The 17,151-nt window shown below is 38.2% G+C and overlaps 1 protein-coding gene across 1 annotated transcript in view; it reads right to left on the bottom strand.

The window, feature by feature from the left end:
• LOC132156262 (potassium voltage-gated channel subfamily G member 4-like) overlaps positions 1 to 11,678 on the bottom strand; it is a 38,627-nt gene extending 26,949 nt beyond the window's left edge. The window contains exons 1-2 of the mRNA XM_059565189.1: positions 11,487 to 11,678; positions 9,159 to 10,077 (exon numbers count right to left, since the gene is read on the bottom strand). Of these exons, the coding sequence (XP_059421172.1) occupies positions 9,159 to 9,908 (750 nt within the window). The 5' untranslated portion in view covers positions 9,909 to 10,077; positions 11,487 to 11,678. The remainder of the gene's footprint in view (positions 1 to 9,158; positions 10,078 to 11,486) is intronic.
• Positions 11,679 to 17,151: the final 5,473 nt, after the last annotated feature.

Raw genomic sequence — 17,151 nt, forward strand, 5'->3', positions numbered from 1 at the left:
ACAACAGGCAGGAGGAATGTAAAGATTCAATATATTGGTTAAGACCAATATTTCTGATGATTTATTGGCGTGAAGTTACGTGCAAAATGACAAACAGGAGTGCAACATTTTCTAAAAACAATAAGCAGAGTGGACTGCCATAATGCAAAACATTTACTGCAGGCTTCAACATGGCTGTGTTTACGATTAAATTTCAACAACAACAAAGAAAATCGCATAGGCGATTTACTTAGGCTATCAAAAAAAATATTTTTTCGAATATTCGTCGAATTTAAAATAAAAATCCACATTCGAATGCGCATATGAATTTTAGGTGTGCATTAAGGAAGCTGCCTTATGAGCCCCGGTACGTGTTCCATTCCATCTCGCCGGGCACACAGCTGTGTCTACACAACTTTCAAAGGCGGACGAGCTCGACACGCAGTATCTGCTTTCTCATCTTTCACCTCGTGTACGCGCACGAGATGCGATGACGATGTATGTGTCATTGCATTATAAGGTTATGTTAGCCTATCCAGTTGAAGCCACTTAAAAAAAAAAATCAATGTGGAGAAGATCTTGTTTACATCAAAACTGAAACCAAGCCGTTCACACAGAACGCATATTTCGCACATCTCATGTTTTTAAATGAAAAAATGTATCCTGTGTGACTGGTTTTCCGCCCTTTTTATTTATTTAACAATGCATGCATACATGATGCTGTTTTGTTTATAATTCTTTAAGCAACTTAATTAATAATAATTGGTTCATAAACATTATTTTAAATATTATGTTTTTTTCACAGTCATGTATTCTAATGCTTTGAATAAACATGCAGTAATATTTTGCTCGATGCGCTATCTTGAGCCTCAGAAGAGAAGCAAAAAGCTTTTCTTCACCCTAACTGAAATTATGCATTTAAAATTCGAATACAATTCGAATTTTGATCATATTTAAGTAAAAAATTCAAATTTAGTTTATTCAGCTATTTTGACAGCCCTAGGCGATTCAAGCCCGAAACTGTATGAGACTGAATACCGGCTGAATTCACATTTCTGTTGTAAAAAGAGAAACATTGTGCAGAAGTAGCCATTATTTGCTGTTGTGCGTGTTTGTCCGAAGGTGCAGTTGCTGTGGGACGCCTGTTCAAAAAAAAAAAAAAAAAAAAAAAAACCTGGACGCGCTCCGAGAAAAGGTCGGGTTAAGGTTAAAATCATTTTCTTATTTTCGTTTTCGAAACTTGTGTTGGTTAATTCGTGCTTGATTCGTGCAATAGGTTTTCGAACATAAAGTGACAGTCGACACGGTCACGGTTTTAGACTAGAGAGGAGAAGGGATGGGAAAAGATCTGGGCACAGTTTTTCCAGAACCTTGTGCCAAGTTAAAGCGGTGTCGAGCTGTTTTAATGAATTTTTTTTAGATGTATTATGGTGCCCGAACCCGTATGACTTTGAACAGTGACCGCGAACATTTAGTTTACTGCAGCCATCATTACCAAGTGCGAACCGTTGACTCTGACAATGAATGAGAGTCTGAGACGAAGCGAACGCACCGGCCACAGTGTGACATCCGTGTAAACACAGATGACGTCAAGGGTTTTTTTTTAAATTAAAGAAGATAGCCTTCATTTGTATGTAGGCCAAGGCAATTTATAATTAATTAATATATAATTAATAGTATTTTATTGCGTTTGTATTAGTTGTTTGAAGAGTAAAAAAATAATTGGTCGGTCTTAACGCAAATTTACAATCGGCAAGTCGGTCGGACTAAAAGCAAAAAAAAAAAAAAAATTGAGTCGGTGCTAAATTGACAGGGTCGGTCGGGTTACGGCAAACAAGAATATTTTTAAGGATGGCCTGAGAGCTAAAACACTAGCTGCATAAGCTACAGGGGACTGTTTTAGAGGTCTTCACAAGTCTGGATCCGAAAACCCGAGGTCCAACCTGAGACCTGAGCGGGTTCAGGTCCAGAACTTCAACAAGTACCTCGGACAAGCTACACCAGACATCTTTTAAACTATCCCGGATGCGCAAATAGAAAAGGAGGATATGTTTGTAACCTTACACACAGAAATCATGAAATCATCATCAGGAAAATCCACTCGCTTCATTATGCTGTGTGTTCATGCAGGGCTTTTCTTTTTTTTGTGTGCAGAAGCCTTTCGCCTGAGATTAGATTGCAGACAACACTAGAGAATAATTAGGCTATTATTTAAATTTTTTTCAAACTATCAAGTGTATTTTTTTTTTATCCACTGGTCACATCAGGCAGCCAATAATATAAAGTAACAAATTAAATAAATGTTAATTAAATCAAAGTAATGGAGAAGCAGCTGTAGCGTATCTGACTCGAACCAGACAAATTAAAGAGTCGATCAGGGCTGTGGTTGAAACATGAGCCAAATTCCTCAGGAAGGCAACCGGAGGTCATAAATCAGTCCTAGTTCCACAAGTCAGAAACAAGTTAACCAACCAACCAACTCTTTCATAGAACAGCTTTCAACATTAACACCACTAATTGCTACGACTTTATTCTCGTAATTGTTACTTTATTTTCAAAATATTACGACTTTATTCTCGTAATCTTCTTCTTCTTCTTACTATTATTATTTTTTTTCGTGGCACTAAAGCACCTTCATACATGTCACACTAAAATACCAAACAAAAATTTAATTGTACATTTAGGAATAATACAGGCATACAGAGGCCCTAGAAATACACTGGGGCACTTAAAATGCCTGAATGTCGTTGCATAAATTATGCTAGCCTTTACTGCAGAACTAACTTCACTTTAATTTACCAATGACTTTAAGTTCTAATTCGATTTTTAATGGATGAGGTCAGTTCACCTCATTTTTTACACAGGTGTAGTTTATCACATTAAAATTTAAATATGGGCATGTTCCACTGACATCTGACTACTGGAAAATGTTTAAATGCCTTTGTCTTTATTTTGAACAGTATATTAAAAACGTTTTGCATAACATTTAAAATGTGTGCTTGTGAAACTTTACTTTAAAATAAATGCCACTTGTTTTGATATTTTGTCATCTAATTCCATTCATACATATTTATGGGTTGCTCAAGTGTCCAGATACTTTCTGAGACCAATGTACTTTCATGTAGATTCAGTGAGGCCATCCTTAAAAATATTTTGGTTTGCAGTAACAGTAATTTAAAAAAAAAAAGGGTCGGTAGGTTGGTCTATATTTTTTTTTTCAAGTTTCAATGTAAAAAAAGGTAAATTTTTGTGATGGTGATGACGTCGGTATGAATTTAAACAAATTAGCATATCGTGACATCACTGACTGGGTCTTCAACCCGTGCCTTCAGGCGCATCATTGCAAACCTCATTTTGATGCAGGCTATATAGGCCACAATCAAATTTAAATCTTTGTCAAAAACATGTTTATTGCATGAATTTCAGGTGAGAAAAAAAATGAGGTACTGTTTTACTTGCATCCACCGCTACGTATCAATGCAACCTACAAATGAGAGAACGTTTACTTTGCTTTCTTGGGTTGTCACTTTTGTGAAAAAAATCCTGTTCGATTTCAATGACGATTGTTCATTGAATCGATTGTAAAATCGATTTTGCATGTCTAAAGTTTTATACGGCAAATAACACCAAATATAGGTAAATCCACGGACAACAGGCAGGAGGAATGTAAAGATTCAATATATTGGTTAAGACCAATATTTCTGATGATTTATTGGCGTGAAGTTACGTGCAAAATGACAAACAGGAGTGCAACATTTTCTAAAAACAATAAGCAGAGTGGACTGCCATAATGCAAAACATTTACTGCAGGCTTCAACATGGCTGTGTTTACGATTAAATTTCAACAACAACAAAGAAAATCGCATAGGCGATTTACTTAGGCTATCAAAAAAAATATTTTTTCGAATATTCGTCGAATTTAAAATAAAAATCCACATTCGAATGCGCATATGAATTTTAGGTGTGCATTAAGGAAGCTGCCTTATGAGCCCCGGTACGTGTTCCATTCCATCTCGCCGGGCACACAGCTGTGTCTACACAACTTTCAAAGGCGGACGAGCTCGACACGCAGTATCTGCTTTCTCATCTTTCACCTCGTGTACGCGCACGAGATGCGATGACGATGTATGTGTCATTGCATTATAAGGTTATGTTAGCCTATCCAGTTGAAGCCACTTAAAAAAAAAAATCAATGTGGAGAAGATCTTGTTTACATCAAAACTGAAACCAAGCCGTTCACACAGAACGCATATTTCGCACATCTCATGTTTTTAAATGAAAAAATGTATCCTGTGTGACTGGTTTTCCGCCCTTTTTATTTATTTAACAATGCATGCATACATGATGCTGTTTTGTTTATAATTCTTTAAGCAACTTAATTAATAATAATTGGTTCATAAACATTATTTTAAATATTATGTTTTTTTCACAGTCATGTATTCTAATGCTTTGAATAAACATGCAGTAATATTTTGCTCGATGCGCTATCTTGAGCCTCAGAAGAGAAGCAAAAAGCTTTTCTTCACCCTAACTGAAATTATGCATTTAAAATTCGAATACAATTCGAATTTTGATCATATTTAAGTAAAAAATTCAAATTTAGTTTATTCAGCTATTTTGACAGCCCTAGGCGATTCAAGCCCGAAACTGTATGAGACTGAATACCGGCTGAATTCACATTTCTGTTGTAAAAAGAGAAACATTGTGCAGAAGTAGCCATTATTTGCTGTTGTGCGTGTTTGTCCGAAGGTGCAGTTGCTGTGGGACGCCTGTTCAAAAAAAAAAAAAAAAAAAAAAAAACCTGGACGCGCTCCGAGAAAAGGTCGGGTTAAGGTTAAAATCATTTTCTTATTTTCGTTTTCGAAACTTGTGTTGGTTAATTCGTGCTTGATTCGTGCAATAGGTTTTCGAACATAAAGTGACAGTCGACACGGTCACGGTTTTAGACTAGAGAGGAGAAGGGATGGGAAAAGATCTGGGCACAGTTTTTCCAGAACCTTGTGCCAAGTTAAAGCGGTGTCGAGCTGTTTTAATGAATTTTTTTTAGATGTATTATGGTGCCCGAACCCGTATGACTTTGAACAGTGACCGCGAACATTTAGTTTACTGCAGCCATCATTACCAAGTGCGAACCGTTGACTCTGACAATGAATGAGAGTCTGAGACGAAGCGAACGCACCGGCCACAGTGTGACATCCGTGTAAACACAGATGACGTCAAGGGTTTTTTTTTAAATTAAAGAAGATAGCCTTCATTTGTATGTAGGCCAAGGCAATTTATAATTAATTAATATATAATTAATAGTATTTTATTGCGTTTGTATTAGTTGTTTGAAGAGTAAAAAAATAATTGGTCGGTCTTAACGCAAATTTACAATCGGCAAGTCGGTCGGACTAAAAGCAAAAAAAAAAAAAAAATTGAGTCGGTGCTAAATTGACAGGGTCGGTCGGGTTACGGCAAACAAGAATATTTTTAAGGATGGCCTGAGAGCTAAAACACTAGCTGCATAAGCTACAGGGGACTGTTTTAGAGGTCTTCACAAGTCTGGATCCGAAAACCCGAGGTCCAACCTGAGACCTGAGCGGGTTCAGGTCCAGAACTTCAACAAGTACCTCGGACAAGCTACACCAGACATCTTTTAAACTATCCCGGATGCGCAAATAGAAAAGGAGGATATGTTTGTAACCTTACACACAGAAATCATGAAATCATCATCAGGAAAATCCACTCGCTTCATTATGCTGTGTGTTCATGCAGGGCTTTTCTTTTTTTTGTGTGCAGAAGCCTTTCGCCTGAGATTAGATTGCAGACAACACTAGAGAATAATTAGGCTATTATTTAAATTTTTTTCAAACTATCAAGTGTATTTTTTTTTTATCCACTGGTCACATCAGGCAGCCAATAATATAAAGTAACAAATTAAATAAATGTTAATTAAATCAAAGTAATGGAGAAGCAGCTGTAGCGTATCTGACTCGAACCAGACAAATTAAAGAGTCGATCAGGGCTGTGGTTGAAACATGAGCCAAATTCCTCAGGAAGGCAACCGGAGGTCATAAATCAGTCCTAGTTCCACAAGTCAGAAACAAGTTAACCAACCAACCAACTCTTTCATAGAACAGCTTTCAACATTAACACCACTAGAACAATCATTGACAATTTCAATTCAGAGAAGAGATTGTCAAATTTGGAGCAAATTTTATGCAACGCCGGACATCACATGTAAACCCATGAGAGTTATACACAATATCCTTAAACACTTCCCCCACCTAGCAGAACCAGACTGAAATTCCTAAGGGGGGCCTTTTAACCTCTGGTCTCCACAGAACATCCCTATGTCAGATAATGGCACAGAAACTGTATTTTCTACATATATATGGACCAAAATGAACTCAAAATGACTTTTAAATGAATATCAGTCCATCGCTTAACTCCATATTCATTTATATGTAACCCACACATTTGATTATCATGTTTAATCACTTATTGTGTATGTCTTTTAATAACTATTGGATAGCTTAAGGATACATATTCATGTTTCATATGTATGTGCTTGAATGTGCTTGCTTGAAACAGTCATGACCATCAGTTATTTGTCAAATGTATCAAATTCTTGTTATAGGAATCATGTCCAAAATTAGACCCTGCAAGAGCGGGAAAATTCGGACCACATGCTTGATAAGATAACATATAATTTATGATACCCCCGAGCCAAGACAATATCTGAATGATCAAGACAACATTTGGGGTTTGGTCAACAGGCCAGTTTAAATACTTAGGACACCATAAAATATTGCTTTTAGTTTTTAGCTATGCTTCTTAGCTTTTGCTATTAGTCATGTTTGCTTTCAGTATGCTTTTAGTTTTAGCTTTGCTTTTGCTATCAGTCATGCCAGCTTTTAGTATGCTTTTAGTTTGCTTTTAGCTTTTAGCTTGTAGCTTTGCTTCCTAGCTTTAGCTTTTAGCCATGCTTTTAGTCATTGATAGTGTTTTCACTATACTTTGGATATTAATATCCAGCGCAGATTTGATGTTAAACGGCTCGTTCAGTGAATCGCAGGGCGTCTCAGTGATCAGCCGTGAAACAGTGATTCTGTTCAAATTCCCTGTAAAATCTTAAATGATTCCCTTTGAGCTAAATTGACCTGTTTCCCTTACACAGCCAAATCAGTCAGGAACCCAGGATTTTTCTTTACTACTGTGGGGCAGCAGGCTGTACACATGTCAATGCCGTTTACGTTTGGGTCCAGTCAGGTTTGAAAATAAATGCCATTGGGTAAGGTCGGACTCGGGTCTAATTTCATTGAGTCTGTCTCGGGTTGGGTTTTTCTTTAAAAAAATGTATTTATGCATGTCTGGTTAGGGTAAGAAGTTATTCAGTCTGGTACAGGTTTTACGACCCGAGAAGACCTCTATTCTGTCACACTAATGTCAAGCATTCAGATAAGCCTATGGGTTATTCACTGCTTTTCTCTATCAGCTAATTACAAGTTTGCTCAGAGTGTTTTTTTTCTGTGTTTCCTGTTTACTAGAGATTTGCTGCCTTGTCTTTGCGCATCTGATATTGAGATCTAAGTTAAAATTGTGTTGTATATAATTTATAGGGGCATAAAACTTTGCAAAAAAGTTTGATGTTTGTAAACATACAAAACTGTGAAACATTAATCTGTACATCTTCACATTCGAGTACACAAAGAATTGAAAATGCTGCGAGAGTGTACATATGCACAACCATTTATCTGTGCACACACACACATTTATGAACAGAGATGAATGACTCCATGCTCAGGCCTTTCCTTTTCTACCATGCCGCTGACATTGACAAACGGCCCGGTAGTGTGAATTATATATGACAGTCCTGCTGCTTCCAGCGGGACTCTGCCTGTTGGACGCTACATGCTGGCGTAACTGCCTAGACACTGCTAGAATCTTACCTTGACATATACACAAGCACATACAATCGTACACGCACAGTATTCATATTTTCGATGAAAACATGGGAAGTGAAACTTCAGGCAAATGAAGCTAAAAACCAGCGGTCTACCACTTCCACTTTGGATGTTGTGATGTGTCTGCCTAAGGGCGATTAAAATGCATAGTCATTTAACAGCAAAAAGGTCTAGTCTTTTCAAGTGGACCCCACTGTGTGCCTGCTGACATTCCAGAGGTCTCTATGGAGCTGGTTCATTATTCTCTATGTGTATTTGGTGACATTGTGGAGGCATTGCTGGTCTAGTTCATTACTCTCTGGGTATTTACTGACATTGGGGAGCCCTGCTGAGGTGCATTCATTATTTCTCACTAGCTACAGCATGCACAGGTCTGCTTGAAGACCGGAAACACACCTCCAGTCACAAACTCACATTCTACCTGAGGAGAAGTGAGTCTGCGTTAACAGCTGAACATGCATTTGGATTTTTCTGCTTGCATCTTGTATAAACTCAAAGATAAAGATGAAGAGAATAAAACACACCAAAGAGAAATGTGAGACATGCATTTCCATATAAATCATTCGATTTTCAGTGTGTTGGCTCAATATGAAAGGATCTATGGGTTTGAGAGCACAGGAATGTTTCAGATTATATAGATTGCATTAGTTCAACTAAAAATTTTAATTCTGTCATCATTCAATTAAATCTGTTCATCATATGAAGTGATTGTATCCCTTCACAAAACTTAGTTTTGGACAGAGATTTGCAGGGAGGGTGGGAATACGCTTTCAGTGCTATCAGGCTAAAGTTAGCATTTTCCCAGATCTCCTATTGCACATTTAAACCACTCTATTCATATAAATTCATTTTATGATGCTTTTTTGACTTTATGATCTTCTAAGTTTTGCTTCTTTGATCTTATGATCTTCTAAGTTTTGGTTACCTGGACTTTCAATGGGGGTACAGAAACCACCCAGGTTTCATTAAAAATATCTTAGATTGTGTTTTAAAACTTAACCAAAGTCTTATGGGTTTGGAAGGACATGAGAATGAGAAAATCCACTTACTCACCCACATGTCATTCCAAACCTGTATGACTTTCTTTCTCTGGTGGAACACAAACAAAGATATTTTGAACAATTCATACTGGGTTGGAAAGACACGATGACAGACTTTTCATTTTTTGAAACTTTTTTGGGTGAAACATCCTCTTGATCAGGCTAGATCAGATAATTTGTTCGCACTCACCCTGTTCTCCTCCTCTCTGAGGTCTGGCATGGTGCTGATGCACAGGCTGATTACTGTTACTGCCACCATCAACACAGACATACAGGCGAACATCTTTCCTGGCAAACCCGATTGAGGGTTCTCCACCATGTCCCTCAAATCATTCATGAACTTGCGGTAACCTGTCTCCTCAGCAGGAGGGCACAGCTGCATATTGCATTGACGGCGTTCCTCCTCCCGCCGCTCGAGCTCAGCGACTTCCTCAATCCGAGTGTAGATCTTGCGCTTACAGCAGCGTTCCATGTAGGCCATCTCTATGCCCCAATAGTTAAGCTCCTCATGCAGCGAGAGCGCACACATTTCCCGTAACATTCGGAGCTTTCCTGCTGCTAGGAAGTTGAGGATTACACGGAATGCACTGGGACTACGGTCAAAGAAGAATTCACGGCATGCCTCATCATAATCGTCACAAACACAAGCAATCTCCTCAGGACTGCTGCAGGGTCTGAGACGTCCTAAACGCGTCAAGGGGAACTGCTCTAACGTACTCCAAGGGAAGGTGTAACGGTTGCCCCCCACATTGATGAGGGCCTGCAGGCTGTGGTCAACAGTAAGCAGATCTTCTGGTCGGCGAAGGAACTGAGCACGCTGATAATAAAGTCCCTTGATGGTCTCAGTTTCTGGGATCTCTGTAAAGATGTGGTCCAAGCTGCTGTCATCACTGACTGAGAGGTTGCTGAAGTCATGATTGGCATTGCTGATGATTGGCATGATGGCACTGGAGAGGAAAGTTAACAAAATGGGTTGGGTGAAACTCAGGTTGTCTTAGCGTTAGCCTGATACCTGGGTTTTGGGCACTGAGGTATTTCTTCGAAGGTAGATCCAAAAGGATTTCATGCACTGTTCAGTGAAGACCCAAACAGCCCACATCTTTTGCACACTGTTGGAGAAAAAAAGACAACAAAATTCAAAGAAGTCAAGAAGTTGTGTACATAAATCAGCAACGTTTCCAATAATCCTATAACTTTCTAAAATGACATGGAAATTGCATGAAATGTTCTTCGTATTTCAGTAAAGAAGGTCACTGTTGTTTGGCGGTCTCTGGAGGCTGGGAGTATTAGCAGAAACCTCCATACATCCCACAACTTCTAACAGAGATTATGCTAGGGTGGGAGCTAGAGTGATAAACTATTTATTAATTCCCGTGAGGAGCGAGGCTTGCTTTACTGTGTGGAAAGTTAATTTAGGGAAGTGTGTTAAGCAGCCCAGTGGCAGTGGCTCTATCAGGAACATTCTCTCCAGTACAGGCCGATGAACAGAAAGTGAGGGGAGCAAAAGAGCATTTTTTGGTTGCAAAGAGCATTTTTCTTCATTGACAACCATTCAAAAACTTCTATTCTGACAAATCTTTTTGCAAGCAACATTTAAATCCCAAATATTTTTAAGTATAGCCTATTATAATATATTATTTCTGAAGAAAGAGTCGGATAATTTTAGCGAATCAGAAATCTGAATTAATCTAACTCACTTACTGAATAGCAATTAGTTATATGTTAGCATTTTATTCAACAATTTTAGAAGCTTTCTCTGCTTAGACTGCTGCCCCCGCGACCCGGCCCTGGATAAGCGGAAGAAGATGGATGGATGGATGGAATTTTAGAAGCCATTTTTAAGGATCATATTTATGCCATCACTAAAAAAATAAAATAAAAGTCTTTTAAAAGTCTATGGAAACACATTTTGCAATAACTGAATTAAATTTATTTCTGACTTGTTCTATACACGTTCTGTTGAAATCTGAAATGATCTGATCATCTGGCATGTGTCAACACAGACCAGAAGGCAGCACAAAGCGGAATTGTTTAATACAGATAACGTTATTTCTTCCTCAAAAGTACCAACAGAATCGTTCATGGAACCGTTAAGGAATCGGAATCGTTTAAGAAGAATCAGAATCGACAAGATGAATAATTACGTTCCTTACCCCATCCCATCACTTTCATGTACTATCACAAATACGTAATTAAACATTTAAAAAAAAAAAAAAAAGCTGTCTCATTCACTGACCATATAACAATAGAAAATATACTGAATTGTATATGTTCAAATAACATACAATACAGCCTAGAAAATTAAAGTAAACATTTCTCTGAATACAATTATTAGGCTGTGTGCAGTACATTCAAGAAAGAACAGACATCAAATCAAGCTAAGCGAAATCAAAAAGCTCATTTGACAGTCTAAAAGTCGATAAACACGCAATAAATACAACGATACATACGTTAATTATTATATAAGTTTATTAAATGAAATCTACAAGAGCATCAAAGTAGAAAACTCCCAACTCACCCCACGACACGACTCCGGTCTTCACTTTCCTCGGAAGAGAAATGTTCTCTCCACAATGCTCCATAAACGGTTTAACGAACTCACTTTAGTATTTACTTAAGGGTTCTTGGTGGAATGCTGAAGTCAGGAGCGGGAAAATGGCCAGAACGCTAATATTCTTCGCTGACACATCATCACTGTCCCGCGCTCAGACCCGAGCTCGTGTGTGTGAGTGAACGCAAGTCGGTGGCGCGCCCCACTCACGCTTGAGAGATTCATTCTAAGTTCAGAGCGAAGTCTAAATCATCGTTGGGATGTTCTGTATGTATCCCTAGTCACGTACCGTTCGCACTCCTACAATAAACATTATAAACAGCAGATTATTTTATTATCTTCTCCTGTTTTAAACGAGTTTGATATGTGCAAGTCATTGCGTGATGAATTATTACACTCGCAATGGACACTTGACTTTTCCATTTGAACCCTTTTGTGGTCACAATGGCAGTTTTCAAGCTATTTCTGAATTTATTAAATTAATATGAAGAGCATAAGGCATATTCTGCATTCCCAGCAGGATATTTGTCTCATAAAGGTTGTTTCAGCCGCAATGTACGTAGTTCCATCACGACTATTCAAAGATGTACAGGTAAGTGCATCTAGATTCTGTGTTTGCTGCACACACTGACACTTGTAGATATCATAGTGTCGTATTTATGCATTGCAAACAGTGCAAACACCTCAGGACAGCCCAGTTAGTTTGATTCAGTATTTGCACACATGCTGTTCAACTGGCAGTACTATTATTGAGTCCACAGCTTACAAACAGGACATTGTGCACTCACACTCTCCATCACTGGATACCAAAGGTCTGCACACATAGAACCCATGAATAATTGCACAGATATGCACTTGCCACCCATCATTTTATTTGGATTTGCACCCTTCAATTATACTGTACATTTACTTATTTTCTCACATAATAAAGCTGTTTTAAATTTTAGTGCCTTTTTAATACCCTGTACACTGGGGAAAAAAAATGAGAATTTTCACAATTTTCTCTCAGAAGTTGCTATTAAAATTCACAAATAATTACATAGAAATGGCAAGTAACACACTGAATTAAGCATGAAACTTTGAAGAACAAATGTTATATTGTATGAAATTTTGAAATAATATTTTCTTGTAAAATACACTACAATAATCTTTGTTTATTTACATTTTAGAAAAAAAAATGTATTTTGAAAATTTAATCTGTTAAATGTTTCCTCCATTTGATTTCCTTCAAATAAGGACGTATAACATATAAGTTAATTTATGTATTTAGTTTAACGATGAGAGCAACATTTAACGTTTAATCGCTTGCTGTAATTTTTTTTTACACAATGTAAAGGCATGGATACCATATATACAGAAAACTTTAAGTAAATGTGTTATTTTCTGCACAGAATAGTTTTTTAATGCTTTGATCAAGACAACATCTGTCTTCAATCATTTTCATTACATATGTTATTGATTTTAGTGATAAGTATTCCCAATCCTACTCTACTGTATATGCGATTTCAGGGCCATTACTTGATTCACAGTCCTGAAGACCACTCATACCTTAGTGGACTCCCCAAGGGCACAGGACAATGTTTCTGGTTGTCTCCCAGACAACACCCTTCTGTGGTGTTGTCTTATATACACAAACTGGAGGATAAGGATACAGTGGTGGAAGCGACAGACCTACAACATTTTAGAGATAAAGAGACTGTTTGAGAATGAGATGGATGGGAAAAAGGACAGGAATCAGTTGGAGGATTAAACTGTAATCCCCAGCGACAGCGAGATGGGGTCAGATGAGAGAATTGTGCTGGAGACGGGACAGGGAGCAGCTCTTGCAGCTGATGGGCAGTGGTATGTGGTATTCAGATGATCCAGTGAATGTTCCGATCAACCTAACTGCTCCTCAAGCAGATGTGTGAATAACTAGATTACTGTTGATCTGTGGCCTGACAAGAAAAAGAGAAAGCATGGAGAAGAATGAGCTGTAGAGCTGTGAGACTTTCTCAGTCCCAAAAACAGGTGTTTGATTAATTCCCTCCCCCACCATTTGATTCAATATAATCATAGATGTGATTTTTTTTTTTTGTGCGTAAAGCACCGTATGATGGAGCATGAAATGCTGGTTTTGACATAAGCATGCTCTGTTTTGTCATTTGGACTGCAATCCTCATTCAGGAGGATTTACATAACATTCAAATTTGTAATCAAATCCCGAAGGCAGCTAGGGGAAGCTTTTCTCCTGGGGGATGGCAGATGTCAGTCATCTGGAATTTTGGGGCAGTTATATGGAGATTTTTGAAGAGAGAGATATGGAGTCTGAAGCCTTCCATGGTGTTCCGTATTAAAAATGAATGCTGGAGGACTGGATGAGTGGACCTATCCCTTTATGCAGACATCAAACCCCCCTTTGAGCTTAAATTGAATTTGAGAACAGCCAGGAACGTAAAACTCCCTCAGTCACACCACCTCTCTGCATGTGTGCATGCGTGTGTGCTTGTGAGAAAGCAAACTGCATACCGGATATCCCCATACATGAGGGGCAAAAATAGTGTGGTCTTCATCATTTGTGCAGGGTGAAGTACATCTGAGCCTTTCCTGTACCAAAAGTGCCCTGTCAGCATTTCGAACATATCTCATGTTCTATAGAATGAATCTGTCTGCCTATCAACTAACTCTCACATGCAACTCTAGAAGCTTCCACTTCTTGTTGACACATGACATTGCCGTTACTGCAGCCAGCAGTGAAACTAACAGGGGACCGGCCATCTCACAGTGAGGGACTTTCTTTGGGCTCTGCTGTGTGTGCAGTGTTTTATTTCCACAATAATTGAGTCTATTTACATCAGCAGGCTTTACCCTGCTCCTCGGGTTACCTGTAATGACATACCTGGATAAGAACTTGAGAGCTCAACCCGATCATCTCACTTCCCTGATCAGTTTACAGACAGCACAGCTCCATTTCCCAGCCCATCATGAATCAAGTCAGAACACTGGAAATGCTTGCTTACTTTCTCTTTCTTTCTATCTTTCTTTCTATCTTTCTTAAGATTGCAACGTCTCATCTCCTGTTAATGTCTACATAAAACTGCTTTTCTAACCCATTTAACGTTTGTAATGTGATACATATATGAGTGAAACAGGGTGAGGAACAAATATGGATTGAGATTTGATTTTATCCATCAGAAATTGAATGAAAACTGGGCGCTGAGTACTTGTCCTCTCTTGAAACACCGCCAGAACTCACCTTTGAGGATGATTTTTTGACCCTGCAGGTCAGGATCACCCTCAATATCTCAATGCAATATCCCAATGCAAGTTTTTTCAATGCAAATATTTTTCAAATCAGTTGTGCAATCACAAAAATGGCTGGATATTTGGATATTGGTTAACTAATACTCCAAAATACCAACATAGACTCATTGGAAAAACATGTCAGTTTTCCAAAATGAAAAAAAAAAAAAAACGAAAAAAAAAAACATACCTATTTCATGAAATTCACTGCAATTTCCAGCTGAAACTTACACTAGTGTCAGTGACACCAACAACTTTTATTCCTGTAATTATGATTTCAGGGGCATATTAACATTAATAAAGATTCCTTGCACAATACTATTACCTTAAAACATAATTACCATAGTGTTTGATTTGTAAACTAATACATTTTGCTGTTCTGATATAGCAAACCTGCTCAGTAGCTCACCTGAATCTCAATTCCTGTTAAGAATCATTAACTCATTACAGTGATTCCCAGCTTTAAAATTAAGATCCTTCAGCCATTGACATGTATCATAACACCCCCCCCCCCCAATAGATTGAATCAGTCAGCCTCTCTCCTCCACACCTCTCCATACCTAGGGGCAAATAAGATTAATAATAAAATAATAATAATTAAAATAATAATTAAAACCTGGAAGAAATTATCTATTTTTATTTTAGCTGAGAACTAACTCTGATAAGCAAACACATGCTGGGTTGTTATATTGCCTGGTCCAATTAATCATTACACTCCAACAGAATTCAATATTCTTGTCAGGAAGCATTTGCTAGCTAGCTGAGTTAATAGAGCTCTTTCTCATTTCTTTGCTGATACACTGCATACAACGGGAATATTGACCACAGCATCAAACATGAGGAGCAAGGCTGGTTCTAGCTTGAAGTTGCTTTTGTACAATAATTTTGATAAAAAAAGCCATGATATTTAAAGTGTTACTTCATCCAAAAATTATATTTTGTCATTGTTAACCCACTTTCATGCCATTCCAAACCTGTATGACTTCTTTTTCCATGAAAAAAAAAAAATAATAACAACTTTACCATAATGTTTGATGTAAACAAAAAGTGACCTAAAACTATCAAACTTACAATGCCACAGTTGTCACAAATTTTTAGGGAGTGTGCAACTGGCATGCTGACTGCAGGATTGTCCACCAGAGCTGTTGCCCGTGAATTGAATGTTCATTTCTCTAAAGGCGTTTCAGAGAATTTGGCAGTACATCCAACCGGCCTCACAACCACAGACCATTTAACCGACTTCAGTGGTCAAATGCTCACATTCAATGGCATCTGATACTTTGGAGAGGTGTTCTCTTCACAGATGAATCCCAGTTTTCACTGTACAGGGCACATTGCAGACAGCGTGTATGGCATTGCGTGGGTGAGTGGTTTGCTGATGTCAACATTGTGGATTGAGTGGCCCATGGTGGCAGTGGGGTTATGGTATGGGCAGGCATATGTTATGGACAACGAACACAGGTGCATTTTTTTGATGGCATTTTGAATGCACAGAGATACCGTGATGAGATTCTGTGGCCCATTGTTGTGCCAATCATCCACGACCATCACCTCATGTTGCAGCATGATAATGCAAGGCCCCATGTTGCAAGGATCTGTACAATATTCCTGAAAACTGAAAACATCCCAGTTCTTGCATGGTCAGCATACTCACTGGACGTGTCAACCATTGAGCATGTTTGGGATGCTCTGGATCGGCGTATACGACAGCGTGTTTCAGTTCCTACCAATATGCAGCAACTTTGCACAGCCATTGAAGAGGACTGGACCAACATTCCACAGGTCACAATCAACAACCTGATCAACTCTCTATGCAAAGGAGATGTGTTGCACTGCATGAGACAAATGGTGGTCACCCCAGATACTGACTAGGTTTCAGACCCCCCAGGACCACCCAATACAGTAAAATTGCACATTTTAGAGTGGCCTTTTATCGTGCACACCTGTGCAATAATCATGCTGTCTAATCAGCATCTTCATATGCCACATCTGTGAGGTGGATGGATTATCTCTGCAAAGGAGAAGTGCTTACTAAAACAGATTTAGACAAATTTTTGAACAATACGGTATTTGTGAGAAATAGGCCTTTTGTGTACATGGAAAAAGTTTTAATGATAAGCATATATTTTTTAAATCTATAAATGGCCTTGGGGTCTCACAAACACCAAAGAGAACATAATACTTAACACCACAAACCGCATTTTCAAAAACTTTGTTTCAGAAGGTTTAGAGATTGGTTATCAATTCTAGAATTGCTAATTGGGTGATTCTCCCACTCTCAAAACAAAGCAGAAAAACAAAGCATCTTAATCATGATCATAAAGGGATCCTTGGTAAACAATTGAAAACA

Source organism: Carassius carassius, chromosome 13, assembly GCF_963082965.1.
Source record: "Carassius carassius chromosome 13, fCarCar2.1, whole genome shotgun sequence".
In the NCBI taxonomy this organism is placed as follows: domain Eukaryota; kingdom Metazoa; phylum Chordata; class Actinopteri; order Cypriniformes; family Cyprinidae; genus Carassius; species Carassius carassius.